At 46.6% G+C, this 27,460-nt stretch overlaps 1 protein-coding gene and 1 pseudogene across 1 annotated transcript; one reads left to right on the top strand and one right to left on the bottom strand.

Moving 5' to 3' along the window:
• Positions 1–3,840: 3,840 nt before the first annotated feature.
• Positions 3,841–7,090, top strand: LOC100074455 (annotated as a pseudogene).
• Positions 5,384–25,928, bottom strand: CLEC3A (C-type lectin domain family 3 member A). Its single transcript, XM_029053210.1, has 3 exons — positions 25,804–25,928; positions 9,972–10,055; positions 5,384–7,525 (listed from the first exon to the last, which is right to left on the bottom strand). The coding sequence occupies exons 1-3, from the start codon at positions 25,916–25,918 to the stop codon at positions 7,134–7,136; spliced, it is 591 nt and encodes a 196-aa protein (XP_028909043.1). The 5' UTR covers positions 25,919–25,928; the 3' UTR covers positions 5,384–7,133.
• Between the last annotated feature and the right edge of the window lie 1,532 nt (positions 25,929–27,460).

Consider the following 27,460-nt stretch of genomic DNA (forward strand, 5'->3'; position numbering starts at 1 on the left):
TTCCCTCTTCTCTCTCCCTCATCTGGACATCTCCATCTGGATGTACGCCCGCCACCTAAAACTCAACATGTCTAAGACTGAGCTCCTTATCTTCCCTCCCAAACCCTGACTTTCCCGTCACTGTGGACAGCATGACCATCCTTCCTGTCTCACAGGCCTGCAACCTTGGTGTCACCCTTGACTCAGCTCTCTCATTCACCCCACACATCCAATCTGTCACCAACACCTGCCGGTCTCACCTTTACAACATCACCAAGATCCACCCTTTCCTCTCCATCCAAACAGAGATTGTGCTGGTACAAGCTCTCATAATATCTCGACTGGATTACTGCATCAGTCTCCTCTCTGATCTCCCTTCCTTCCGTCTCTCCCCACTCCAGTCTTTTCTTCATTCCGCTGCCCGGCTCATCTTCCTACAGAAACACTCTGGGCATGTCACTCCCCTCCTCAAAAACCTCCAGTAGTTGCCTATCGACCTCCGCACGAAACAAAAACTCCTCACTCTTGGCTTCAAAGCTCTCCATCACCTTGCCCCCTCCTACCTCACCTCCCTTCTTTCTACTGCCCACCCCACACGCTCCGCTCCTCTGCCACTCACCTACTCACCATCCCTCATTTGCGTCAGTCCCACCGTCGACCCCTGGCCCACATCCTACCGCTGTCCTGGAATGCCCTCCCTTCTCACCTCCGCCAAACTAACTCTCTTCCCCTCTTCAAAGTCCTACTGAGCTCACCTCCTCCAGAAGGCTTTCCCAGACTGAGCCCCCCCCTTTCCCTCTGCTCCTCCCCCTTCCCCTCCCCTCAGCACTGTGCTCATTTGTATATGTTTTTTATTACCCTATTTATTTTGTTAATGAGGTGTACATCCCCTTGATTCTATTCATCTTGATAATGTTGTCTTGTTTTTCTTTTGTTCCATTTTCACTCTGCCATCTGTCTCCCCCGATTAGACCGTGAACCCGTCGTTGGGCAGGGACTGTATCCGTTGCCGAATTGTACATTCCAAGCGCTTAGTACAGTGCCCTGCACATAGTAAGCGCTCGATAAATACTATCGAATGAATGTGGGTATCTGTCCGACTAGATGAAGGCTCACACCGATTTTCCGTGCTCCTCCGTGTATCGAGCCTCATCCCCTAGGGTTGGAGGAGCGTGTTCCTCTTACCTGCCCGGTCCGCCACTGACCCAAGGGAGTTAAAGAAAGCAAGCTCAGTTAATGGCAGTCTAGGGCAGCGGCTTCCCGGGTAGATCAAAATCCGTCCCCCTTCAACGGTCATAGAGAAAGCCACCGGACGTCGGATCTTCGAACTGGGGGATGCTGACAGCTCGGGGCCTGGGGCCGCCTTCTTTCGGCCCACCCTGCTGTGCGGGACCCACTGGCCCTCAATGGCAGAGAGGGCGTCGGCCGCTCGCCCGCTAAGACACCCTGGACGAGTCGCCGCACTTGTCTGGGCCTCAGTTTCCTCTTTCCGCTTAAGTGGGGAGCGACCCCTGAGGCCGCCGCCCGCCCCCCTCCCCCCGTCCCCTCCCTCCCAGGCAGGGCGGGGGTCCGGCGAGGCTGGGGGGCAGACTTTACCGTGGCGGAGGGGACCGGAGCCGGCGGGGCCTCGGCCTCCATCCTCTGCCGCGGGCTCTGAGGGGGCGGCCGCTGGTTGCTAGGAGTCGGGCCGCTGGTTGCTAGGAGGCGGGGGGCGGTGATGGCGTCATCCGGGCAGGCGAGAACTGCCGGTGGGGGGCGCGCGCGGGGGCGGGGGGCATGGGCTGGGCGGGCGGAGCCTCCTCTTTCCCCGGGAGCCTTTTCATTCATTCATTCATTCAATAGTATTTATTGAGCGCTTACTATGTGCAGAGCAGTGCACTAAGCGCTTGGAATGTACAAATCGGTAACAGATAGAGACAGTCCCTGCGCTTTGACGGGCTTACAGTCTAATCGGGGGAGACAGACAGACAAGAACGATAGCAGTAAAGAGACTCCCTGCCCTGCGGGCGGGGACCCCGCCGCACCCTCCGTCCTCTCCTCCTCCTAATAATAATAATAATGTTGGTATTTGTTAAGCGCTTACTATGTGCCGAGCACTGTTCTAAGCGCTGGGGTAGACATAGGGGAATCAGGTTGTCCCACCTGGGGCTCACAGTCTTAATCCCCATTTTACAGATGAGGGAACTGAGGCACAGAGAAGTTAAGTGACTTGCCCACAGTCACACAGCCGACAAGTGGCAGAGCTGGGATTCGAACTCATGAGCCCTGACTCCAAAGCCCGTGCTCTTTCCACTGAGCCACGCTGCTTCTCGTCCCTCTCGCCCTCTCTCTTACACACCTGCTCCTCCTCCCTCTCTCTTACACACTCTTTCCCTTCCCGCCCTTCTTTCTCTCCCCCATTGCAGCAATATGATAATAATAATAATAATAATGTTGGTATTTGTTAAGCGCTTACTATGTACAGAGCACTGTTCTAAGCGCTGGGGTAGATACAGGATAATCAGGTTGTCCCATGTGAGGTTCACAGTTAATCCCCATTTTACAGATAAGGTAACTGAGGCACAGAGAAGTTAAGTGACTTGCCCACAGTCACACAGCTGACAAGTGGCAGAGCCGGGATTCGAAACTATGACCTCTGACTCCCAAGCCTGGGCTCTTTCCACTTAGCCACGCTGCTTATGCGGACTTAGTACCCGTATGGCACCGAACTGAAAATAAATGACTTAACTACCTTTTTTTCCCCTCCAAAGACGAGTCACTTGAAGAGTATTAACTTTCCAAAAGTGTTCACGTTTGCCTAAGGGTGACACCCGGGAGCGGGCTGCCTCAGGTGTGCAAAGACTAAAGTATCAGGTGCCATCATCATCGGCTCACTGACCTGAGCCGGAGGTTTCTTTGCTTTCTCGTCTTTCAGGGGTATCTCTTAGGCGCTTAATGTGCTCAAGGCACCGTACTAAGCCCCGGAGTAGATAATAATAATAATGATGGCATTTGCTAAGTGCTTGCTATGTGCCAAGCACTAAACAAATGAGGCCAGACACAGTCCATAATTCTCACATGGGGCTAACGGTCCTCATCCCCATTCTGCAGTCGAGGTAACTGAGGCACGGGCAGATTAAGTGACCTGCCCAGAGTCACACAGGGGTCAAGTGGCAGGGGCTGGGTTGGAAGCCAGGTCCTTCTGACTCCCAGGCCCACTCTCTATCCACTAGGCCACTCCGCTCCTGATTCCACCCCTGGGTCCGGCCATTCGTGATTGCACCGATGCCAACCGGACCAGGTTTTTGCGGGTTAGAATATGACTGAAGCATTACTATTTTGGGAGTAGGATTTCCCTATGCTCTTTCTTCCCTCCTACCCCTCTCTTCTCCTTCCACCGCCCATTCTCCTCCACCTCCTACTCCCTCTGCCACTCCCTTCCCGGAGTGTGCAGTTTGCACCTTGCGATAACAACTTCTGAAATTTAAGGCCCTTCAGCATATTGCTTCCTGTTATGCCAACCCGCAGCTGCCCTCTTCTGGAAAATCTGGGGGTTTAGGTCAGCGCTCGACTGATGCACCGGTACTTTAGTACTTTATCTTCTATGAACTCCTCCCACCCGAAATCTACTTTTTGTCCCTCCCCCCATCCAGATCGTAAGGTTCCTTGGGCAGGGATCATTCATTCATTCAATCGCATTTATTGAGCACTTACTGTGTGCAGAGCTCTTGAATAATAATGTTGGTATTTGTTGGGCTTGGTCCTTTTCACTCGTCTTTCGGAAACGATGTGCATGAGTCACAGTGCCCTTAGAGGAGGACAGAATGGGCACTTGTACAGACATCGTGGCATTGCTAATTCTCCCTCCCTCTCCTTTTAGCTATGCTTGGACCCTTATCCCCAGAGCCCCCTCTTGGAGCCCTGCTCGCCCCCTCCAATGTGAGACTTGAAAAATCCGGCCACCTCTCACTCCACTGAAGTGCTCCCTAGAATCAAGGCTCTAGCCAGTCAGCCAGGAAGTTTGTGGGATCACCAAAATGAGCATTCATCAGTTAGCTGTTCTCTGGGACTAGGAAGGTATTGGAAATCTAGGGGATACTAAGTTACTCTGGCAGGAAGAATGGAATTTCCAGAGTTCCAAGGAAAGCCCTGGATTGTCAGAGAAGACAGTTAGGCCTTCTTCCAGAAGGCTGGCTCCAGTAACTCCAGTTCAGTAAAAGCTCTTGAGATGACCGTTTTGATCATCTCTTGAAAGTCTGGCTGGGCACGTGAATAGTGTGCTGGCCCAAACTCAGGGAAATCTGCAGGCTCTTCCATGTGTCCCTCTGGGATTTACCCTGTAGAAGTATCCTCCTCTGACTAACCCTCAAAAACTCACTCAGCAGCCAGAGGGCCAGTTTGAAAAGAGACAGCCCAGACCGGTTCTTTCAAGAGAACTATCCATGAGGAGAGCAATTTCACTCGACTCCGCAGAACCAGGTATCACAGGGCTCAAGGTCCCGTCTCCAGCCTGGAGCTCACGGGCTCCGAGGAGTACGGGAAACCCGAGGCAGTTTGCCTGGAGAGTAGTCTGTCTCAGGACCCTAGGGGTCACCAGCCCTCCGGAATTTCCACAGTGGTCCTGGGGAGCTCAGAACGATCCTCTGGGGTCAGTGAATGGACAGCGAACTTTTCTACCAACTCTGTTGTATTTTGTTTTCCCAAGTGCTTAATATAGTGCATTAATTAATGCCATTATTTGATTGCTCGATTGTTCAAGCACATGGTGGTTCTCAGTCAGCTGGGACCCTGTGCTACCAGTACAGTCTGAAGAGAGGCAGTCAGCATGGGGGGAAATGCCACTATCAGGCCTGAGTGTTTAGAAGAGTGCTTGGCACACAGTGAGTGCTTAACAAATACCGTTATTATTATTATTATTGGTTTTCTCATTGGCTGTGGAAATGATCGGAAAAGCAAAGGAAACCACAAACATTTAATTGATTTGTGTTCAGATTTTATTGGATAGTGCAAAGAAATAAACACCAAGAACTCATTTCTGAGCTATGGCACATTTAAATAGTTAAAGCAGATTTTGGGACAAGCGTCGTCTACAAACTGTGGTTAAGTAAGTCTAAGCAGCACCGAAGCAATGGAAGATGTTTGGGGAACTCTTGCTTTCATGGTGTTTTAATAAAAAAAGGAGAAAAAGAAAAAAAGACTCTTCATTTTCAAAAGGGAAAATCTAATTGCAAAGTAAACCCATGATAATTTATGCTCATTTGGATTTAAACAATATTTAAATGAATGTATAAACAGTTCAGTAGAAACAACCTTTTTACCAAAAAGGGTATTTCACAGAACCTGTCTGTCTCCCCGCCCTTTAGACTGTAAGCTTGTTGTGGGCAGGGAATGTTTATTGTTGCATTGTACTTTTCTAAGTGCTCAGTACAGTGCTCTCCACACAATAAATGCTCTGTAAATACATTGGAATGAATGAATAGAAGTGCTGCTTGGCATTCTTGTATTCCAGGTTTTCAATCCTTCCTTTTTCATTTTTCCTAATGAGTCTGGAGGGAGAACAATCTCATTACTTCAATCCTCATGAATCTGACATTCATGACGACTGACGTGTGATTCTAAGGCCCTAATTTCCCTCCCCCCCTTTTTTTTTCTTCCCAAGGGATAGCAGATTTGGGGGTAAAGTTTACTCTGCTTCACTCTGTGTTTAGCAAAACCTCCCCTGAACAGAACTAGGGGGTTGAACAAGGGCAGAGAGCAGAGGACCTCTGTAAACCCTGCCTCCCTACTGACAGATTTAAAGAGACAGTCAGAAAAAGACCCATGGTTCGTGAATGACGTATTCAGGACCAGATTTCAGCCTGAAGTTATATTTGTTTGTGACATAAATGAGCAGGATATCAGAGGACCTCCACCATGTAAGAATCTAAGGAAAAGCTAATGTAATCCTCTCTGTATGAATGCTGATGCCGTAGGAGGAGCCAGGGTAGTGACTCACAGTCCTTCTAAGGCTGCTTTCATGAATACCCTTCCCTTTCCAGGTCGTGAGTTTAGACTTATGCAACAAGAGATGATGAAAGGAATCAGAAGATGTACCTCAGGAGGGTGATATGGGTACAACGATAGAATAGTTGTCCCCACTGTTGAGAACACATCCAGAGAGGGGGATCTGAAAGAATGAATGGTCCATGCAGTGAATCAATGCCTGGATTCCTGTGCTCTATTAGTCAGGTGTCATGGAGCATATGAATGGGGAGAGACCTGGGAAACGGCCAAAACCACGTGTGAGTGCTCTGACTACTTGTTTGATATTGTGGTACAGACGAAGAAGGTGGGAGTGGACCCTTCATAGCATCCGGTTGGCAAAAATGGAAATTGTATAACCACTACTGTATTTACTTGTAATGAGCCCAGAATTAAATTTCTTCTCTGCTTGTATTGTAGTCTCTCCAGTGCTTAGTATGTATTGTACTCTCTCCAGTGCTTAGTACAGTGCTCTGCACACGGTAAGCACTCAATAAATACCATTGATGATGATGATGAAGAAGAAACATCGGCAGTATTCCCTTCCCCTGTCTTTGATCTTCCCTGGGGATCTTCATCAAAATCTCTGCCATTGCTTTAGAAGCAAGAGCCTCCAGGGACCACCAAGCATGGAAACTGCCCTCTAACCTCTATATTGTTTTTGTGTTGGGGATTGTTTATCACTTGATGGGAACCAACAGTTCACTGGGCATCGCATTGTGCAGGCAAGCATGGTGCTTTCCTGATAGCTCTGAATCTGGCAGGCAGGCAGCGTGGTGGCTGGGCAGCACCTACAACTCTATGACCTCTAAGTGCCCTGGAGTGCAAAGTCAGTGACAGATAACCTTCACAAGTCTGTCGATATCTAGCAGAGTTTAGCCAAAACAGTTAATAGAATGACAGCCTGCGATCTCTAGAAATAGTAGTAATAATAATATAATAGCATTTAATAAAGAGCTATCATAATTCAGTAAACAAAGCTTTCTTATCAGCTTGAGGGAAAGTTATTTCTCAGATAATGTCTTCACCTAGCTTGTCAGAATAAGGAAGTGTATTTCGAGATGTCTTTTGAACTTTGATTTCTTAAACCTTAGGGACTAACGGCCTGTAGGATTGGGTAGGGCAGATACCAGACCCGTGCTTACAGGGCATGCTTATGGAATAACAAATTCACAAATGTATCTTTTCACACTCCGGCAGACTTCATCACTCCACTTTCCTTGCGCAGACTGGGAGAACAGGGCACAATTTTCTCGCTTCCCTCCATTTGGCTGACCGCGATCCCAGTTGAAGAAATGAATAGAAACTCCATTGACATCTACAAATTTTCCCTCATCGATCATGTCATTGATACCCAGCCAAAGGTCGTTGATGCCTGGCATGCTCTTTTTGCCATAGTCGCGAAGGGCGTTGGTTTCTTCGCTGTTTCTGGGGACTGCTAGGGTTCCGCCTTTTGCTATGCAGTCTTCATTGGCTTCATGGAAATTCTTGGAGCCATCGGGTGCAAAGTAGCATTTTTTATGGATCTTCGTGCCACGAAGGCAGACTGTGAAAAGATAACATTTTATACATTAAGACATCGGCTTAGCTTAGGTGGAAGCATGTCTGCGTAAGTTTGCTCTGAGACTTTGCTTGCTATGGTATAGGATTAACTCCCATTGTCTTTCTGAGGCTTCCTGTTTTAATGTCTGTCTCGCCCTCTAGAGAATGAGCTCCTTGGGGGCAGGGATAGCGTCTACCAACTAGCGAGGTGATGACTGGCAAAGACCTTTCATTGACGAGGGAGTGACTAGAGGTTATTGTAGCTGGCTCAGCATGCATCTCGTTAGTGTCTGTCTCCTTTTAAGGAACTAAGCTGGTGTTGGTTTGCATCGGTTGAGAAGAATCAGGAGGTTTTTCTGAACTGATGCTTCCCAGAAGCAATAGCCAATGAGGGAAATTGATGTGGCTTCTTTGCTTCTCACTGTTTGATTTATACCCTTTATTGACCCTCAGCTCCACAGCACTCACGTATGTCTCTGTAATTTATTTTAATGTCTATCTCCCCCTCTAGACTGTAAGCTCCTGGTGGACAAGGGAACCTGTCTACCAACTCCTTTATATTGTACTCTCCCGAGTGCTTAGTACAGTATTCTGCACACAGTAAGCACTCAATAAATACCATCGATTGACTGTGATTCTTATGGAACAATCAAGCCAGATTACCCAAAGCCCTTTAGAGAATTAGACCACCGCAACCTTCTGGACCCTCAATAGTCCGGCAGGTTTAGTGGACTGCTCCCTGCTGTATTTAACAAGGAGATGATATATAAAAAAGACAAGGAAGCCTAGTCAGCAAATGAAATAATTCCACGTGACGTGGGAAGATCACTGGAGACGTTTTCCTCCTTCAGTGGTATATCTTGCTTTCTGAGTCTTTACCAGTAGAAATATTCTAATAGATAGGGACAAAGGAGTTCTTCTGAGGGGTCCACAGAATAATTTACCACTGTTTTCATTCCACCCTTTACTTCGTTCTCCAGTTTTCTAATTTCCGTGGAGTAGAAATGGATCTTTGAATTGCTGCTAAAGAGGATCGCTCATCAGGAAGGGTAACCTGAACTATCTTCTGACTACTTGAGTAAGAACCAAAGCAATCAATCAATCAATCATATTTATTGAGTGCTTACTGTGTTCAGGGCTCTGTACTAAGCGCTTGGAAGAGTACAGCACAACAATATAACAGTCACATTCCCTCCCCATAGCGAACTTACTCTCTAGATGGGGAGACAGGAATGAATAAAAATAAATAAATTATAATTATACTAAAGTTTGGCTCTGGGCTCTAGGGCATAGAGAGTTGCAAAGTCCAAGTCATTGTAATCTTTATCCACGTGAGTTTCTTTGGCTGCCAGAGGGACTAGCTGATTTGGAACTCCTTTACAGATAGAGATGAGGGGGAGAGGAAGGGGCTAAGGGAAGAGGGGAGGCAGAGAGGGAAGGAGAGACCACCGCAGAAGTTCAGGAGGGTTGGTGACCCCCACAAGTGGCCTAGTGGAAGGAGCCTGGGCCTAGGCGTCAGAGGACCCACGCTCTAATCCCGGCTCTGCCTGTGGCCTGCTCTATGACCTTGGGCAAGTCACTTAACTCCTCTGTGCCTCAGTTTCCTCACCTGTAAAATGGGGATTCAGTGCCTGTTCTCCCCTCTACTTCAACTCCGAGACCCACGTGGGCAAGGGACTGTATCTGACCTGATTAACTTGTATCTATGCCAGCACTTAGGGCAGGGCTTGACACATAATGAGAGCTGAACAAATCAATCAATCACTCAATCAATTGTATGGATCGAGTGCTTACTCTGTACAGAGCACTGTACCAAACGCTTGGGAGAGCACAAAACAACACAATTAGGAGACACGTACCCTGCCCATAATGAGTTTATAGTCTAGAGGGGAAAACAGACATTTGTATGAATAAAGTCTAGAGGGGAAGATAGATGTTACTGTGAATAAAACTATGTTATTAACAATAATAATAATAACAACGATTCATTTAGCCTCTTAGTGCTGTACTGCCCACCACTTACTGCCCGCCCCTTCAGAATGCTTTAGCCCTTGGCTGGAGATCCTAGTAGGAAGCAACATCGCCCCGGATCTGGGGATGTCTTCACTATTGCTCCTGTTGCTGCTCTCCTTCTCCAGGACCCAGACCCATTCTGCCTCCAGGTGGGAAGCCTAGAGTGGCCAGAGGTAGCTGCAGTAGAGGGGAAGAGCTGATGGCCACATTTCTTAGGGGCCGGGGGAGATTATACACCATTGTGGTCTTCTTGGGGTGTTTACCCTGCCCTCTCTTTTCACCCCATCCCCTGCTCCCAAGCCCTGCCTGTAGGTCAATGCACGTGGACTCATGGTTGGGCTTTGGGGATAGTTGGATGCCCGGTTCCCCTCTCCTATCTTTCATTCTTATCCTTCAGTAGCCCTCTGAAATAAGGAATCAGGGAAGTATGTTTTTACCTGTCTGAAGCGCTTGCATTTCTTTCAGGGCATTTACTTCTCGCCAAAGCTTCTCGACCTGAGTCTTTAGGTCACCGTTCTTCTCTTCACATGGGGTAGAGAAAGGCATAATGAAGTAAGTTGTTATGCAAATGTGGGCTTCTGCTCTCAGTCCTTTCTGGGAAGCTTGGAAGGCATATTGGGTGTAATGGGCAAAGTCAAATAAGCGGTTATGCTGGAATAAGGATAATAATAACAATGATGATGGTATTTGTTACTAATAATTATGGCATTTGTTAAGCGCTTACTATGTGCCAGGCGCTGTACTAAGCGCTGGGTTGGATACAAGCAAATTGGGTTGGACACAGTCCTGGTCCCACACGGGGCTCACAATCTCAATCTCCATTCTGCAGATGAGGTAACTAACTTCTGAATATGCCTTCCACCATTCAGAGTGAGTTTCTTAGGAACAGAGAATTGAGAAGTAGCATGGCCTAGTGGGTAGAGCACAGGTTTGGGAGTCAGAGGACCTGAGTTGTAATCTCGGTCTGCCACTTGCCTGCTGTGTGTTCTTGAGCAAGTCACTTAACTTTCTCTGTGCCTCAGTTTCCTCAACTGTAAAATGGAGATTCAGTACCCGTTCTCCCTCTACTTAGGCTGTGAACAACCATGTGGAACAGAGACTTGTATATACAATTTGTATATACAAGTTAACCAGGTTGGACACAGTCCTTGTTCCAAATGGGGCTCACATTCTTAATCCCCATTTTACAGGTGAGGTACCCGAGGCCCAGAAAAGTTAAGTGACTTGCCCATAGTCATACAGCAGACACGTGGTGGAGCTGGGATTAGGACTCAAGTCCCTCAGCCTCCCAGGCCTGTGCTCTATCCACTAAGCCACGCTGCTCCTTTGACTGCACTGGCTTTTCCTCAGGGCTTTAAAGATGCCATCATAATGACTTATAATCACCATCTTGTTTCATTTGTTTTGTTTTGGAATTTGTTAAAGCGCTTACTACATGCCAAGTACTGTACTAAGTGCTAGGGTAGAGACAAGATAATGAGGTTGGACACAGTCCCTGTCCCACATGGGGCTCACAGTCTAACTAGGAAGGAGTAGGATTTAATCTCCACTTTACAAATGAGGAAACTGAGGCACAGAGAAGGTAAGTGACTTTCCCAAGGTCACAAAGGAGACAATTGTCAGAGGCAGGATTAGAAACCAGACCCTCTGACTCTCAGGCTCTTTCGCAGGCCACGCTGCTTCTCAAGAAGAAAAGTGAGGAAACTGACCATGGAAACTACCAGGACATCTCCCTGTATTCTACTGAGAGCAAAATCCTAGTCAGGATTCTTTTTGGACAAACCTTAGATTACCCACCCCCTCAAACTGTGAGTCCCATGTTGGGCAGGGACTCTATCTGATCCGATTGTATGGGATCTATCCCAGCACTTGACACATGGCAAGAGCTTAACAAATATCTCTCTGGACATTCATTCTCAGGCTCCTCCTCTGCCTCCCACCCCCTAACTGTGGGGGTCCCTCAAGGTTCAGTTCTGGATTCCCTTCTATTCTCCATCTACACCCCTCCCTTGGAAAACTCATTCGCTCCCATGGCTTCAACTGCCATCTCTATGTGGATGATACCCAAATCAATATCTCCAGCCCTGATCTCTCTCCCTCTCTCCAGTCTCGCATCTTCTCCTGCCTTCAAAACACTTCTACATGAATGTCCTCCAGTCACCTCAAACTTAACATGTCTGAAACAGAGCTGCTTATCTTCCCACCCAAATTCTGTCCTCCCCGACTTTCCCATCACTGTATACAGCATCACCATCCTTCCTATCTCACAAACCCATAACCTTGGCATTATCCTTGACTCCCCTCTCTCTCATTCAACCCACATATCCAATTCATTACTAAATCCTGCAGGTTCCACCTTCACAACATCGCTAAAATAATCTCTTTACTCTCCATTTAAACCGCTTCCACGTTAATACAATCACTCATCCTATTGTGCCTGGATTACTGCATCAGTCTCCTTGCTGACCTCCCAGCCTCATGTCTCTCCCCACTCCAGTCCATACTTCACTCTGCTGCCCAGATCATTTTTCTACAAAAAGTTCAGGACATGTGACCCCACTCCTCAACAAACTCCAGTGGTTGCCCATCCACCTCTGCATCAAACAAAAACTCCGCACCATTGGCTTTAGAGCACTCCATCACCTTGCCCCCTCCTACCTCACCTTACTTCTCTCCTTCTACAACCCAACCCGCACACTTCGCTCCTCTAGTGCTAACCTTCTCACTGTGCTTCCATCTCACCTGTCTCGCCACTGATCCCTCACCCACATCCTGCCTCTGGCCTGGAACACCCTCCCTCCTTAAACTTGACGGACAATTACTCTCTCCCCCTTCAAAGCCTTATTGAAGGCACATCTCCTCCAGGAGGCCTTCCCAGACTAAGCCCCACCTTTCCTCATCTCCCACTCCCTTCTGCGTCACCCTGACTTGCTCCCTTTGCTCTTCCCTTCTCCCAGTCCCACACTACTTACATACATATCTGTAGTTTATTTATTTGTATTGATGTCTGCCTCCTCCCACTCTAGTCTGCAAGCTCGTTGTGGGCAGGGAATGTGACTGTTTATTGTTGTATTGTACTCTCCCAAGCGCTTAGTACAGTGCTCTGCACATAGTAAGCGCTCAATAAATACGATTGAATGAACGAACGAATGAATACTGAAAATGTAGTTGTATCGTGAATGACTGTGTTGTGGGGCATCTTTTTCAAAAAACTTACATTTTATAAATTAGGATCCTTTACAGGTTCCTTTGCATGTTTTATACCATAACAATAATTGTCACTAAAATACTGTTTCATCTTTATTGAAATAATTCAAAGCATAACATCACAATTTTAAATAAATGAGAAGTTGTACTCTGATTACATAGCTTTGCAGCAGTTTCAGAAGAAGCTTATTCTGTTGACTGCGATAGTGTTTTTCCAACTTCAGTGAAGAATCTGCCCAGCTTAGGTTGAACGTTAGCGTTCCTTTTTACTTCATAAGGCACCCTGCAATAGGATTACTCTTTCTGAACCCCCCGTCACCTTTGAACTCCTCTCTCCATTAGTCTTCTTCAAACATATTTATATGTTCATCGGCGTTCTTAAAGATTAATGCAAGACTTTTTAATTCCAAGATCTTAGGTGGAGGTGGAGAGACATAACTTCTTCATCTGTTCCAGCACCTCACAATGATGCACTGGATTATCGAAATTCCATGAGGTCATCGGTGGACAATTCCTCGGATTGGCGTACAACTAACTCATCTCCGTCTGCCTCCTCCATTTCTAAATTCAATTTCTCCCCAGTTCAACGACCTTTTTTTGTTATCTGGGAGGTCCTGACCTGCTCTGCTGGAGCAAGAGAGGGGAGAGATTGAAGCCACCCACACTGAGTGGCTTCAATCACTCTTTCACCATCAGTGTGCCGAAGCACAGGGCCTGTGACACGTGCTGACCAACCCCCCAAGCCATCTAGGGGATGGTCTCAACTTTCTTTGTTGAAACAGGATAGGAAAAGACTGAAATGGCAGCAGGATGCCTTTTCTTCCTTGGCGGGAAGGGAAGAAGCAGCAGCAGGGAATGCCTTGGCCTCCCAATCTACTGTATAACTGAGCCACTCTGCTGATAATCCACAACCTCTCTCCCTCCCCCCACCATGACATCCTAGGGCTCCAATTCTGACCTGCCTTGCTCCTTTCCGGCAGAACGGACAGAAGCAGTGAGGGTGTGCGGCCTCCACAGAATGTAGAAAGCCAGAAGGCCGCAGCTGTGGCCATCTCCGGAGGCTGTAACTCTCAGAATCTGAGCGGCGAAAATGCTAAAACTCTGTTCTTCTAATCATGGTGCCCTGCAGCTTTTACTTTATTTTTGTATCGATCCTTGTCTTTAGTGTTTTAGCATACTTATTGTTTAATATTTTCCTTATGTGTCTGTTGCAGCTCCCTTTCCCCCTATATTCTTAGATTGTGAAGTCCTTGCTGGCTAGGGACCTTGTCTAATTCTCACCAATGTATTCTTTCCTGTGTGTAGTACAATGCTTTGCACACAGTAAGCATTTAATAAATACTAGTACTACTTGTCTTGTGTTATGCTGTCGAGTGTGGTGAATGGTGAACCCGCAACAAGCTGCCTTATTAATGACTGTTTATGATCCCGTGAACAACAACAATGAAGAGACTTTGCGAAGCCACTGAAGGGCTTTACCTGAGACAGGTGATTGCTGGCCTATGGGAGCAGACCGTGGAGGGAGGCAGGGCTTTCTCTCCCTGTTCCACCCGGTAACAGGCCTGTATCAATCAATGACTGCAAGGTAGAGCCACAGCTGTGATGCCTAAGGCAGATGACAAAAGGCGGTTGCTTTGAAGGATCCATTTCCTAATAAGGGGCACCTGGAGGGAGAAGGGAAGTACGCTGAGATGCAGAGAGAAGCTAGCACTGAAGCAGCAGGAGAGCAGTACTTGCCCCAACTCTATCTGCATTTGCTCTGGTAGTATATCCAGAAAGTTTTCTTAGTAAAAATACAGAACTGGTTTACATTGCCTCCTTCTGTGCAGTCAACTTGAGTATCCACCCTTGACTCTCTCCCATGCTGCTGCTGCCCAGCACAGGTGGGTTTTGACTTGTAGCAGATTGCCTTCCCCTCGTTAGCCACCGTCCAAGCTAGAAGTGGAATTGGTAGGCCTCTGCTTGACTTTCCCTCCCATAGTTGAGACTGGTAGAGTACTGGAAACTCTGCAGGTGTGACTGTTATTTTTATAGCATTGAGAAGGCTGTGGTTGTTGGGACTGTTGGGTTATTCTGGACAGCCCTGCCTGAGCAGTTAAACTGAAAATAGCTCTTCATCTCTTTTAGTATTTATTGTTGTCCTTGTGTACTGATGTTGTTTGATCTAATCTCTCTCTTCCCCTCCCTATATTCCCCCAACTACCACTTCAGGACGTTTGCACTCCCAACACTGGGGTACTCACATCCACCCCAGGGCAAGCCTTTTGTATGTTACCACCTCCTGTCTGTAATTTATTTTAGAGTCCACTCCTCCCTCTGTTAAACTGAAAGCTTGAGGGCAGGGATCATGTCGACTAAATCCATTGTATTTGCCAAAATGCTGGGTACAGTGCTCTGCACACAATAGGTGCTCAATAAATACTCTTCAGTCAATCTTACTTCATTTCAATTTTTCCTCATGTGCCCAATGCCAACCTCACTAATTCCTTTTTATATTTTGAACCTGCTGAGGGCCAGGGACTCCTCCCCAGGGCTTATTATAGTGCTTTGAATGAATGAATGGGTCAAGGGTTTCTCCAACACCTTGAAAATCTGACACAAACTGAGGGGACAGAGCATGATCCACTCATTATTGATTGCTTAATCTCAGCCAAAGTGGGGTGGGTTGGGGCTGGGGAGAGATTTACTTACCTGTGGTGCTTGGTTGAAATGCTGGGACCAGTTAGGCATACAGGTGGGGGAATCATCAAACAATACAGGTTGTATCCCAAGGGCGGTTGGGAAGCTTTCCAGGGTACGCCTGTGTGGTGGTTGCTCATCAGATCTTGCTAGAGTCCGTTCTTCATTTTGTGTCCTGCTCAGAGAAGCAGCGTTGCATTGTGGAATGGTAACAGCATTTGACCTCCATGTAGGCGATTCTGTCCTGCTATTTGATGCTGAGTATGGCTCGCTGGTGTCATCCATGAGATTGCTTGATAAATTGCTGGTTGGGGGTTCTGTTGGTGGTCCAGTTTCCCCAGGGATAATGAAGATTGGACACAATTTCACCTTTAAAGCCTTTTAATTTGGAATGAAGCTTGATGTCCCGTTGTCTCCAAATTCTGCCTGTCAATATCCCAAAGTCTTTCATTTTCCTGAATACGTTTTCCACTTCTTTCTACCTGTGCACTGTTGAACAGTGAGGACCCTCCACCTAGGTAGTAAAATATCATAACAGCATTAAGTTGTGTGTTCCAAATGAAAATCTTCAGTTGCATGAATGATTTCCTTGGTGCAGGCTGGTCATAATTCTGGCCTTTTTATCAATATAGAGCACTGGCTATCTTTGCAAAGCATAAGAATAATCATTTGCATGTCTTTTATAAGCACCATCAGTTAATGAGTTCCTGGATGGTTGTATCAAAGACAGTGGTGCTTGTAAGTTGTTGAGTTGAAGGAGGTTCCCTTTGGTGAGAAGTGTATTCTAATACAAACTTCCAGATGCTCCGTTGTATCTGCAGACATGGTGGTATAGAATAATTTAAATAGAACCAGGGCTGTCAAGAAGAGGAAGATGGGAAGCAAAGACTGCTTCTTATCTCCTGCTTAACTTACCTGTTGCTTCGCTGCCATTCCCATCATGGACCTCCCCATAGCTTGACTTAAAATAGGGCTTAAAAGACTCCGATAAGCCATTTTCCAGTGGCAGGATAGGATCCAAAACCTTGTGTGCAGGATAGCTGGTCACATTCTGGTAGTATCATTTTTGAACATATGAGCTTAGGTGTACACATTTTTGTTATAATCATGAGGAGATATAAGGTGCTGATGCATTTCTTGCTTTGCTGCAAGTAGTTTTTAAATCCCTGCATTGTTTTCATCTGGCTAGATTTTACCACGTCGCTCTGCAAGACCCACAGTCTTGACAGCTGTCTGATAAACACGGTCTTGGAGAAGGTGTCTACAGAGTTACTTGTGTGATTCCTTGGTCCAAATGAACTACTGTGCTATTACCACAGAACACTTTGTATGTTCACTTTGTTCTCCAGCAGCTGGATATTTCACCCTCTTGATGGTTTGGTTGCTGCTTTCAACAAACTGGTTGCACTGATAAGCTCCAGATTGGAGCCTGTGAGGTGATAGTGAGTCCCTTTGTACGGCTGCTGTGATGGATACATTTTTCGAGTCTCTCTGGATGATGACATAATCTATAAGATGCCACCGTTTAGCCCTTGAGTGCATTCGCAATATCTTCCTCTTATTTGGGAGGAGGAAGACGATGTGGGTAAACTGTATGATCGGTCTAGGCTTGTTCAATCTATTCTGTGCCACCCTACTTGAGGATGCAATGAGGGATCTAGAAGCTGGAGTCAGAATATGCTTCTGACTCCCTGGAAAACTCTCCCAGCTCTATAAGCATCATCAAAAGTCTTTAGGGCAGTAATTCAGGAACTGCTACATATGCAGATGACTGTGCTCTAAAGATAGATGCACAAGAAGACATGCAAATGATTGTGAATCACTCTGCAGACTCAGCTACAGTTTGAGGACAACCAAAGTTATGTCCCACCCTACACCTGAGAAACCCTCCATGCAGCCAAAGCTTTTCTTTGGGAGCACAGAACTTAATGCCATCACTGAACTGTCCTATTTAGGCAGTGCGCTTTTCAATTGACAGCGCTCTCTCAAAGGTCACCCATGACCTCCTTCTTGCCAAATCCAATGGCTCCTACTCTATCCTAATCCTCCTTGACCTCTCAGCTGCCTTTGTCACTGCCTTTGACTTTGACCCTTCTCCTCCACACCTTATCTCACCTTGGCTTCACGGACTCCGTCCTCTCCTGGTTCTTCTCTTATCTTTCTGGCCGGTCATTCTCGGTCTTCTTCGCAGGCTCCTCCTCCCCCTCCCATCCTCTAACTGTTGGGGTTCCTCAAGGGTCAATTCTTGGCCCTCTTCTGTTCTCCATCTACACTCACTCCGTTGGTGAACTCATTTGCTCTCACGACTTCAACTATCATCTCTATGCAGATGACACACTAATCTACATCTCTGCCCCTGTCCTCTCCCCCTCCCTTCAGGCTCGTATCTCCTCCTGCCTCTGGGACATCTCTACTGGATGTCTACCCGCCACCTAAAACTCAACATGTCCAAAACTGAGCTCCTCATCTTCCCTCCCAAGCCCTGTCCTCTTCCTGACTTCCCTATCACTGTGGATGGTACGACCATCCTTCCCGTCTCTCAAGCCCGCAACCTCGGTGTCATCTTTGATCTCTTGTTCACCCCACACATCCAATCCATCACCAAGACCTGCCGGTCTCATCTTTATAATATCACCAAAATCCACCCTTTCCTCTTCATCCAAATGGCTATTTTACTGGTACAGGCTCTCATAATATCCCAGTTGGATTATTGTGTCAGCCTTCTCTCTGATCTCCCTTCCTCCTGTCTCTCCCCTTTCCAGTTTATTCTTCATTCCGCTGCCTGGCTCATCTTCCTGCAGAAATGCTCTGGGCATGTCACTCCCCTTCTTAAAAACCTCCAGTGGTTGCCCATCAATCTCCACCCGAAACAAAAACTTCTCACTCTAGGCTACAAGGCTCTCCATCACCTTGCCCCCTCCTACCTCTCCTTCCTTCTCTCTTTCTACAGCCAACCCCACACACTCCATTCCTCTGCCGCCCACCTCCTCATTGTCCCCCGTTCCCGCCTATCCCACTGTCGACCCCTGGGCCACGTCCTCCCGCTGCCTGGAATGCCCTCCCTCCTCACCTCTGCCAAACTAACTCTCTTCCCCTCTTCAAAGCCCTACTGAGACCTCACCTCCTCCAAGAGGCCTTCCCAGACTGAGCTTCCCCTTTTCCCTCTGCTGCATCTCTACCCCCCCCTTCACCTCCCCTCAGCTAAGCCCCCTTTCCCCCCCTTTCCCTCTGCTCCTCCCCCTCTCCCTTCCCCTCCCCTCAGCACTGTGCTCGTCCGCTCATTTGTATATATTTTAATTACCCTATTTATTTTGATAATGAGATGTACAACCCCTTGACTCTATTTACTGCTATTGTTTTTGTCTTTCTGTCTCCCCCGATTAGACTGTAAGCCCATCAATGGGCAGGGACTGTCTCTATCTGTTGCTGATTTGTACATTCCAAGCGCTTAGTACAGTACATAGTAAGAGCTCAAGAAATACTATTGAATGAATGAATGAATTGACAGACGAAGACATAGAAAACAGGAGCAAAGAGGCCAATATGGATTTTGGTAGATTTAACAGGCAATAGTGGGGCATCAAGCTCTATACCAAGTTGAAGGTTGTGGGGTCCAATCCTGAAAATTTGAGAACTGGTTCAACATTCACAACACTGCTGCCCTTTCCTCTCCATCCCAACTGCTACCACTGTTAATTCAACCATTTTTTCTATCCTGTCTTGATTACTGTATCAGGCTGACCTCCATGCCTCCTGTCTCTGCTGCCTGGATCATTTTTCTACAAAACCATTCAGTCCATGTTTCCCCACTCTGCAAAAACCAATGGATCAATTGCATTTGAGTGCTTCCTGTATACAGAGCGCTGAACTAAGCGCTTGGGAGAGTAGTTTGACAGAGTTGGTAGACACAGCCCCTGCCCACAGTGAGTTTCCAATCTAGAGTGAGAGACAGACATTAATATAAATAAATGAATTACAGATCTGTACATAAGTGTTGTGATACAGAGGAGATGTGCCTTCATTAAGGCTTTGAAGGTGGGGGGAATGATTGTAAGATATGACCAGAGAGGGAGTTCCAGGCCAGAGGCAGGATGTGGGTGAGAGGTCAGCGGTGAGATGGATGAGATCGAGGTGCAGTGAGTAGGTTGGCAATAGCGGAGCAAAGTGTGTGGGCAGGATTATAGTGGTAGAGTGGTGAGGTAAGGTAGGAGGGGCCAAGTTGATTGAGTTCTTTAGAGTTGATGGTAAGGAATTTCTTTTTGATGAGGAGGTTGATTCATTCATTCAATCGTATTTAATGGGCACTTACTATGTGCACAGCACTGTACTGAGTGCTTGGAAAGTATAGTACAGCAATAAAGAGAGACAGTGGGCAACGACTGGAGGTTCTTGAGGAGTGGGGAAATATGGGCTGAATGTTTTTGTAGAAAAATGATCCAGGCAGCAGAATGAAGTAAGGACTGGAATGGGGAGAAACAGGAGGCAGAGAGGTCAGCAAGAGGCAGTTACTGTAATCAAAGCAGGAGAGGATAATAGTGATGGTATTTGTTAAGCACTTACTATGTGCAAAGCACTGTTCTAAGCGCTGGGGTAGATAATCAGGTTGTCCCACGTGGGGTTCACAGTCTTAATCCCCATTTTACAGATGAGATTTCTGAGGCACAGAGAAGTTAAGTGATTTGCCCAGAGTCACACAGCTGATAAGTGGCGGAGCCGGGATTAGAACCCGTGACCTCTGACTCCCAAACCCGTGCTCTTTGCACTAAGCCACGCTGCTTCATGTGGCAACATGAAGATAATTCATACCAACCATCACTGACAGTGTTTGGATTATAGTGGCAGCAATTTGGATGGCGAGGAAAGGGTGAATTTAAGCAAGGTTGTGAAGTTGGAACTGACAGGATTTAGTGACAGACTGAATATGTGGGTTGAATGAAAGAGATGAGGCTTGGACAACACCAAGGTTACGGGCTTGTGAGGCAGGAAGGATGGCAGTGCTCATCCACTCCAGATCAAACAGAAAGATCTCACCATTGGTTTTAAACCACTCGATCACCTTGGCCCCTCCTACCTTACCTCGCTGCTTTCTACTACATCCCATCCTTCCCTGCAGTATCCTCAGAGGAGATCTCCTCCCTCCTCGCAAGTGCCACCCCCTCCACCTGCGCCTCGGACCCCATTCCCTCTCACCTTATTAAAACCATCGCCCCTGCCCTCCTCCCTTCCTTAACTTCTATTTTTAACCACTCAATCTCCAATAGCTCCTTCCCCTCTGCCTTCAAACATGCCCACGTCTCCCCCATCCTAAAAAAACCCGCTCTTGACCCCACTTCCCTCTCCAGTTATCGCCCTATCTCCCTACTACCCTTCCTTTCCAAAATCCTAGAACGAGTCTACAATCGATGCTTAGAATTCCTGAACTCCCATTCTCTCCTGGACCCCCTCCGATCTGGCTTCCGTCCCCTCCACTCTACTGAGACTGCTCTCTCTAAGGTCACCCATGACCTCCTTCTTGCCAAATCCAATGGCTCCTACTCCATTCTACCATTCTAATCCTCCTTGACCTCTCTGCTGCCTTTGACACTGTCGACCATCCCCTCCTCCTCCATACCTTATCTCACCTGGGCTTCACGGACTCCGTCCTCTCCTGGTCTTACCTCTCTGGCCGGTCATTCTCAGTCTCCTTCGCTGGCGCCTCCTCCCCCTCCCATCCTTTAACTGTTGGAGTTCCTCAAGGGTCAGTTCTTGGCCCTCTTCTGTTCTCCATTTACACTCACTCCCTTGGTGAACTCATTCGCTCTCACGGCTTTGACTACCATCTCTACGCAGATGACACGCAGATCTACATCTCCGCCCGTCCTCTCCCCCTCCTTTCAGGCTTGCATCTCCTCCTGCCTCCAGGATGTCTCCACCTGGATGTCGGCCCGCCACCTAAAACTCAACATGAGCAAGACTGAGCTCCTCATCTTTCCTCCCAAACCCGGTCCTCTCCCAGACTTCCTTATCACTGTGGATGGCATGACCATCCTTCCCGTCTCTCAGGCCCGCAATCTCGGTGTCATCCTTGACTCATCTCTCTCGTTCACCCCACATATCCTATCCGTTACCGAGACCTGCCGGTTTCACCCTTACAATATCGCCAAGATCCGCCCTTTCCTCTCCACCCAAACGGCTACCTTACTGCTACAGGCTCTCGTTGTATCCCGGTTAGACTACTGTGTCAGCCTTCTCTCTGATCTCCCTTCCTCCTCTCTCGCCCCGCTCCAGTCTATTCTTCACTCCGCTGCCCGGCTCATCTTCCTGCAGAAACGATCTGGGCATGTCACTCCCCTTCTTAAACACCTCCAGTGGTTGCCTATCAACCTCTGCTCCAAACAAAAACTCCTCACTCTAGGCTTCAAGGCTCTCCATCACCTTGCCCCTTCCTACCTCTCCTCCCTTCTCTCTTTCTACCGCCCACCCCGCACGCTCCGCTCCTCTGCCGCCCACCTCCTCACCGTCCCTCGGTCTCGCCTATCCCGCCGTCGACCCCTGGACCACGTCCTCCCGCGGTCCTGGAACGCCCTCCCTCCTCACCTCCGCCAAACTGATTCTCTTCCCCTCTTCAAAACCGTTCTTAAAACTCACCTCCTCCAAGAGGCCTTCCCAGACTGAGCTCCTCTTCTCCCTCTACTCCCTCTACCACCCCCCCTTCACCTCTCCGCAGCTTAACCCTCTTTTCCCCCCATTTCCCTCTGCTCCTCCCCCCTCCCTTCCCATCCCCTCAGCACTGTACTCGTCCGCTCAACTGTATATATTTTCATTACCCTATTTATTTTGTTAATGAAATGTACATCGCCTTGATTCTATTTAGTTGCCATTGTTTTTACGAGATGTTCTTCCCCTTGACTCTATTTATTGCCATTGTTCTTGTCTGTCTGTCTCCCCCGATTAGACTGTAAGCCCATCAAACGGCAGGGACTGTCTCTATCTGTTGCCGACTTGTTCATTCCAAGCGCTTAGTACAGTGCTCTGCACATAGTAAGCGCTCAATAAATACTTTTGAATGAATGAATACTCCAACCCAGCCCACACACTTCGCTCCTCTGCATCTCCATCTCCAGCCCTGATCTCTCTCCCTCGTTGCAGTCTCACATTTCCTCTTGCCTTCAAGATATCTCTACCTGGATGTCCTCCCATTACCTCAAGCTTAGTGTGTCCTAAACACTACTCCTTCTCTTTCCACCCAAACCCTGTTCTCCCCCTGACTTTCCCATCACTGTAAGATGGCACCACCATCCATCCTGTCTCACAAGCCCATGACCTTGGTGTTTTCCTTGACTCCTCTCTTTCTCATTCAACCCACATATTCAATCCATTACTAAATCCTATTATTTTGACCATCACTAAAGTCTGCCCTTTCTTCTCCATCCTAACAGCTACCACATTAGTCCAAACATTTATCCTATCCCACCTTAATTATTGTATCAGCCTCCTTGCTGACCTCCCAGACTCCTGTCTCTCCCCACTCCAGGCCATACTTCACTCTGCTGTCCACATCATTTTTCTACAAAACCATTCAGTCCATGTTTCCCCACTCCTCAAAAACCTCCAGTGGTTGCCTATCCACCTCCATATCAAACAGAAACTTCTTACCATTGGCTTTAAAAGCACACAATCACCTTGCCCTCTCCTACCTCACCTCACTTCTCTCCTATTTCATAGCAGCGCTCACACTGTGCTCCTCTAATGCCAACTTACTCACTGTACATGGATCGATCGATCTCTATCTTGTCACTGCCCTCTTACCCATGTCTTGCCTCTGGCCTGGAACATCCTCCCTGTTCATATCCAACAAATAATTACTCTCCCCACCTTCAAAGTCTTTTTGAAGGCTCATCTCCAAGAGGACTTCCCTGACTAATTCCTGATTTCCTCTTTTCTGACTCCCTTCTGTGTCATGCTGTTTTGCTCTCTTCATCCACCCTTCCCTCAACCCCACATCGCTTATGTACATATCTGTAATTTATATTAATGTGTGTCTTCCCCTCTAGACTGTGAGCTAGCTGCCCTGCCCACAAGGAGCTTACAGTCTAGAGGAGCAAAGGCTTTGTGAAAATCAGAATCCTAAGGCAGTTTCAAAACCAGAAATAGGCTCTGTACAAGACAAATCCCTTAGGGCAGCAAGATCTCGCGTTAAGCATGCACACAATACCAAAAGGAGTGTTAGTCACACATGATCTTTTCAGGTACATTTGCATGTATAGATAGGATTTCACCAATGCTAACATCGTCTTCAAAGATGAAAGGCAATCATACCCACACAAGTATAGGAGTGTATATGGCTATGAGCGTGTCTGTGTGTGTGAGTACATGTGAACATTAGACTGCTGGTGAGTCTGTGTCTGCACGTGAGCATGTCTCCTGCTGCTTCCCAGTTGCTGTTGCTATACTTCAGCTCATGCTCTTCATTGCAACTAAGAAACCTCTTCTCAATTCCCCTCTCTCCATCCTCCCACTTCTGACCTACTGCTTATGCTTTTTTCCCTGTCTAGAATGTCCTCCTTTCTCACATCTAACCATGTCCTTCCCCTCCTTCAGAGCCCTCTTCAAAACGTCTCTGACTCCAGGAGGCATTCCTTGATTAATCCTCTCCTTCCTGGACACCTCAGTACTTATATATTTACCTGATCATTTATTCAATGTTAGTTATATTATTATATCTAATCTATATCTAATCTATATCTAATAAAATATAGAAATAGTTTATAGGTACAATATTACTCTGGTATAATATTGTATCTATAAATTATTGTATATTTGTACATTTTCATCTACTGTTTTCCCCAGTATAACATTAAGCTTCTTTAGGGCAAGGACCTTGTATTTTCTTCTTCAGTGTGTTTCCAAGTTACTAGTGAGCATGCTGCTCTCAGTTGGTGCTCAGTAAATTCTGGCTACTGATACACAAATGAGTGAGTAGGTGCCTGCATGTGAGCTTCCTTATTCTTACCTGGGCTAGATTTTGCATGTGAGTGTGACCGTGTGAATGTGAAGAGGGTATGAAAAAGCTTGGGACATTCTTCCCTGACTAATTCCTTACCTTTTTGCCATGCCACCTTAGCACTCATGTGAATATCTCTCTATTTATCCATTTAGTTCATTATTTAATTACTATCTGTCTATTTACTCTCTGTATCTGTGCTCTTAGCTTGTGTGATACAATGTGTGACCACCATTTTGTAGCATTCCCCCAGCACCAACAAAATGGCTGCATGTTACATCATACACAGATCCTTTTAAAGAGTGGTTCCCCAACATCAAATTGCCTTCACCCTCCCTCCATGGGGCAAAGCATTTCCCCATTTCCCCCCAATTACCCATTACCCCCCAAGCATTACCCATTTCCCCCCAATGGGGCAAAGCCAAGCCATCTACTTTGCCCCATTAATGGGGAAAAATTTGTGTGAGATTCCACAAATGTAATTGTAAGTTTGGAATCTTATATTAAGCATTTTAGTAAATCCCAATTACTTCCAAATCCAAGGGACCAAAGATACAATCAAAAAGTGAGGCTCCTGTTAAGGGTCTTTGTAATCATGGAAAAGACAAACGGACAGTTTATTCCTAGAAGACTTTCACAGTTATGTAATTTTAACTAATAAAAGTCCATTTTATGCCTATTACTATGCCTGTTGAAATATTAAAAAAAGGTTAAAGCAAGAGAGTAGTAATCATTCTTTAACTAATAATTACCCAGCGGCTGAAAGAATAACTATTGGTATGAATTAGGAAAGCACTGGTTTTGTTTGGCAAACATTTCTGTGAAGCGCCTTTAAAACCCACTGGAATAGCTGCTGTCTTTATAACTTTTACATTTGGACAAGCATCATATTTTGCATGTGCATTATAGTTTTAATTTCTTTGAAAAATCTGTATTATTTTGTTTACACCAAGATTTTAAGTTAAAAAATATTCTCCTCCTCTACCTGCTGACTTTAAGAATTTTTTAACATACACCAGTTGGAAATGAAGATCACTGTTTCAGTTTAACAGCTATGCATACATTTCTGGAACTTAAACATAGACAGCAATATCTGCCATAAGGTTAGTACATTTGAATTATTTTCTATCAGCTACTTCACAGAATAATTATATTCCTAGACATAATCATAATACAAGATTCACTCAAAGAACAGTCTAAAATCTAGGAACATGAAAACATTATGAATAGTTTTAGCAAAATCTGCCACCCCAAAAGTTTTTACAAAAACCCATTTCTTTCTAGCAAATAAAAGGCGCCTGATGCCCCTTGGGGAGTATAAACTTTTAAATTTACCACTACTGCAAACTTTTCCTGGAAATAAGACAGAATTGGGTAATTATACCACGGAAACTCATTACCTTTCACTCTACGTTTGCTGTGCTTTCTGGCTTTTGATTTGGAAGCCTGGACAGGAGTCTGATCCAGTAGCAGTAGAATAACCAGGACAAAGATCACAAGTCCATTCTGAGCCATGACTCTTGTCAGAAACTAATCTGCTTTATGAGAGTCTTTAGTAGCTATAGAGGAAATCCTAGTGTCACAGCTTCCTCTGAGCTGCCTGAAGTCAGCTTTATAGTAGTGAGCTGAGGGAGGTGACTGTTCTCTGTGCTTACGGAATGTGTGAAATACTTCTGTTGGCTGAGGCATAAGGTGGCCCTTTGTTCTCATTCCTCATGTTTAAGCCATCATTTTGTGAAATTTCCTGGTTGATGTGCATTCTGGTCTGTTACGTTTATCCTCTCTGTGTTTGACTTTACTAAATGATGTGCCAAGCACTGTCATAAGGGCTGGGTTACGATACAAGATAATCAGGTTGGACACAGTCCCTGCCCCACATGGGGGTCACAATCTAACACAGCCTAGGTCAGTCAGTGGAAGCTGGAACAATTAACCAATTGCTTTTCTCCATGGAGACTGTTCCAGTAGAAAATTCAGGTGAAAGTGGATTTGGGGTTCATCTGGATTCCTGAAATGAAAGGAACTCCAGGCATACCATAGTATACTGCTGAATTAGTTTCCTTGAATATGTCATTGTACCGGGAATGGCTGTTTTGTGGCATATACTTATCCACAGCCTTATCTGCTTGCTATACTTTAGGATTTGTTCCAGACCCTCTGGAAAAATAATGTGAAGTTCCTGTATGTTATATTGTTAATCATGACAAAATCATTGTCCTATCTTTGAATAGTATTTAAATGCTTACTATGTGCCAGGCACTGTACCAAGCATGGTGAGGCAGATACAAGTTAATCAGATTGGACAAAGTACATGTCCCACATGGGGCTCACAGTCTTAATCTCAATTTTTTTTTTAAGAGATCAGGTAACTGCGACACAGAGAAGTGAAGTGAGTTCCCCAAGGTCACCCAGCAGACAAGTGGTGGCGCTTATGTCCATAAGTGCTGTGGGGTTGATGATGGGGTGAATATCAAATTCCCAAAGTGCACAGACCCAAGTGCATTGATGACACGGAAGGGAGAGGGAGACAGGGAAAGGAAGAATCAGGTAAGGCCTCTTGGAGGAGATGTGACCTTAATAATGCTTTGAAGGCTAGGTAGAGGACAGGGGAAAGGGGCAGATGATGAGATAGATAAGTTCAGGGCACAGTGAGTAAGCTGGCACTAGAGGAGCAAAGGGTGTGGGCTGAGCTGTAGTAGGAGATCAGTGAGGTGAGGTAAGATGGGGCAAGCTGATTGAGGGCTTCTCAAGCTGATTGAGGGCTTTAAAGCCAAAGGTAAGGATCTCTGGTTGATATGGAGGTGGATGGGCAGCCATTGGAGGTTTTGAGGAGTGGGGAGACATGGACTGAATGTTTTTTTGGAGAAATGATTTGTACAACAGAATAAAGTTTCCCTCCAGCTCTCTCCCCTCCTACTGTCTTGGGGTCTGGAGTGGTTTGGAACTGCTTAATTCAGAGAACCTGGGAGCTTCTCTGTTTCCAGGGCCGGGCTGTTGGATGGCCCAGGGTGGTCCCTGGGCTACACAAGGTGGCAGATAAGCCTTTACAAAACAGGG

The sequence above is a fragment of the Ornithorhynchus anatinus genome, chromosome X2 (genome assembly GCF_004115215.2).
Source record: "Ornithorhynchus anatinus isolate Pmale09 chromosome X2, mOrnAna1.pri.v4, whole genome shotgun sequence".
In the NCBI taxonomy this organism is placed as follows: domain Eukaryota; kingdom Metazoa; phylum Chordata; class Mammalia; order Monotremata; family Ornithorhynchidae; genus Ornithorhynchus; species Ornithorhynchus anatinus.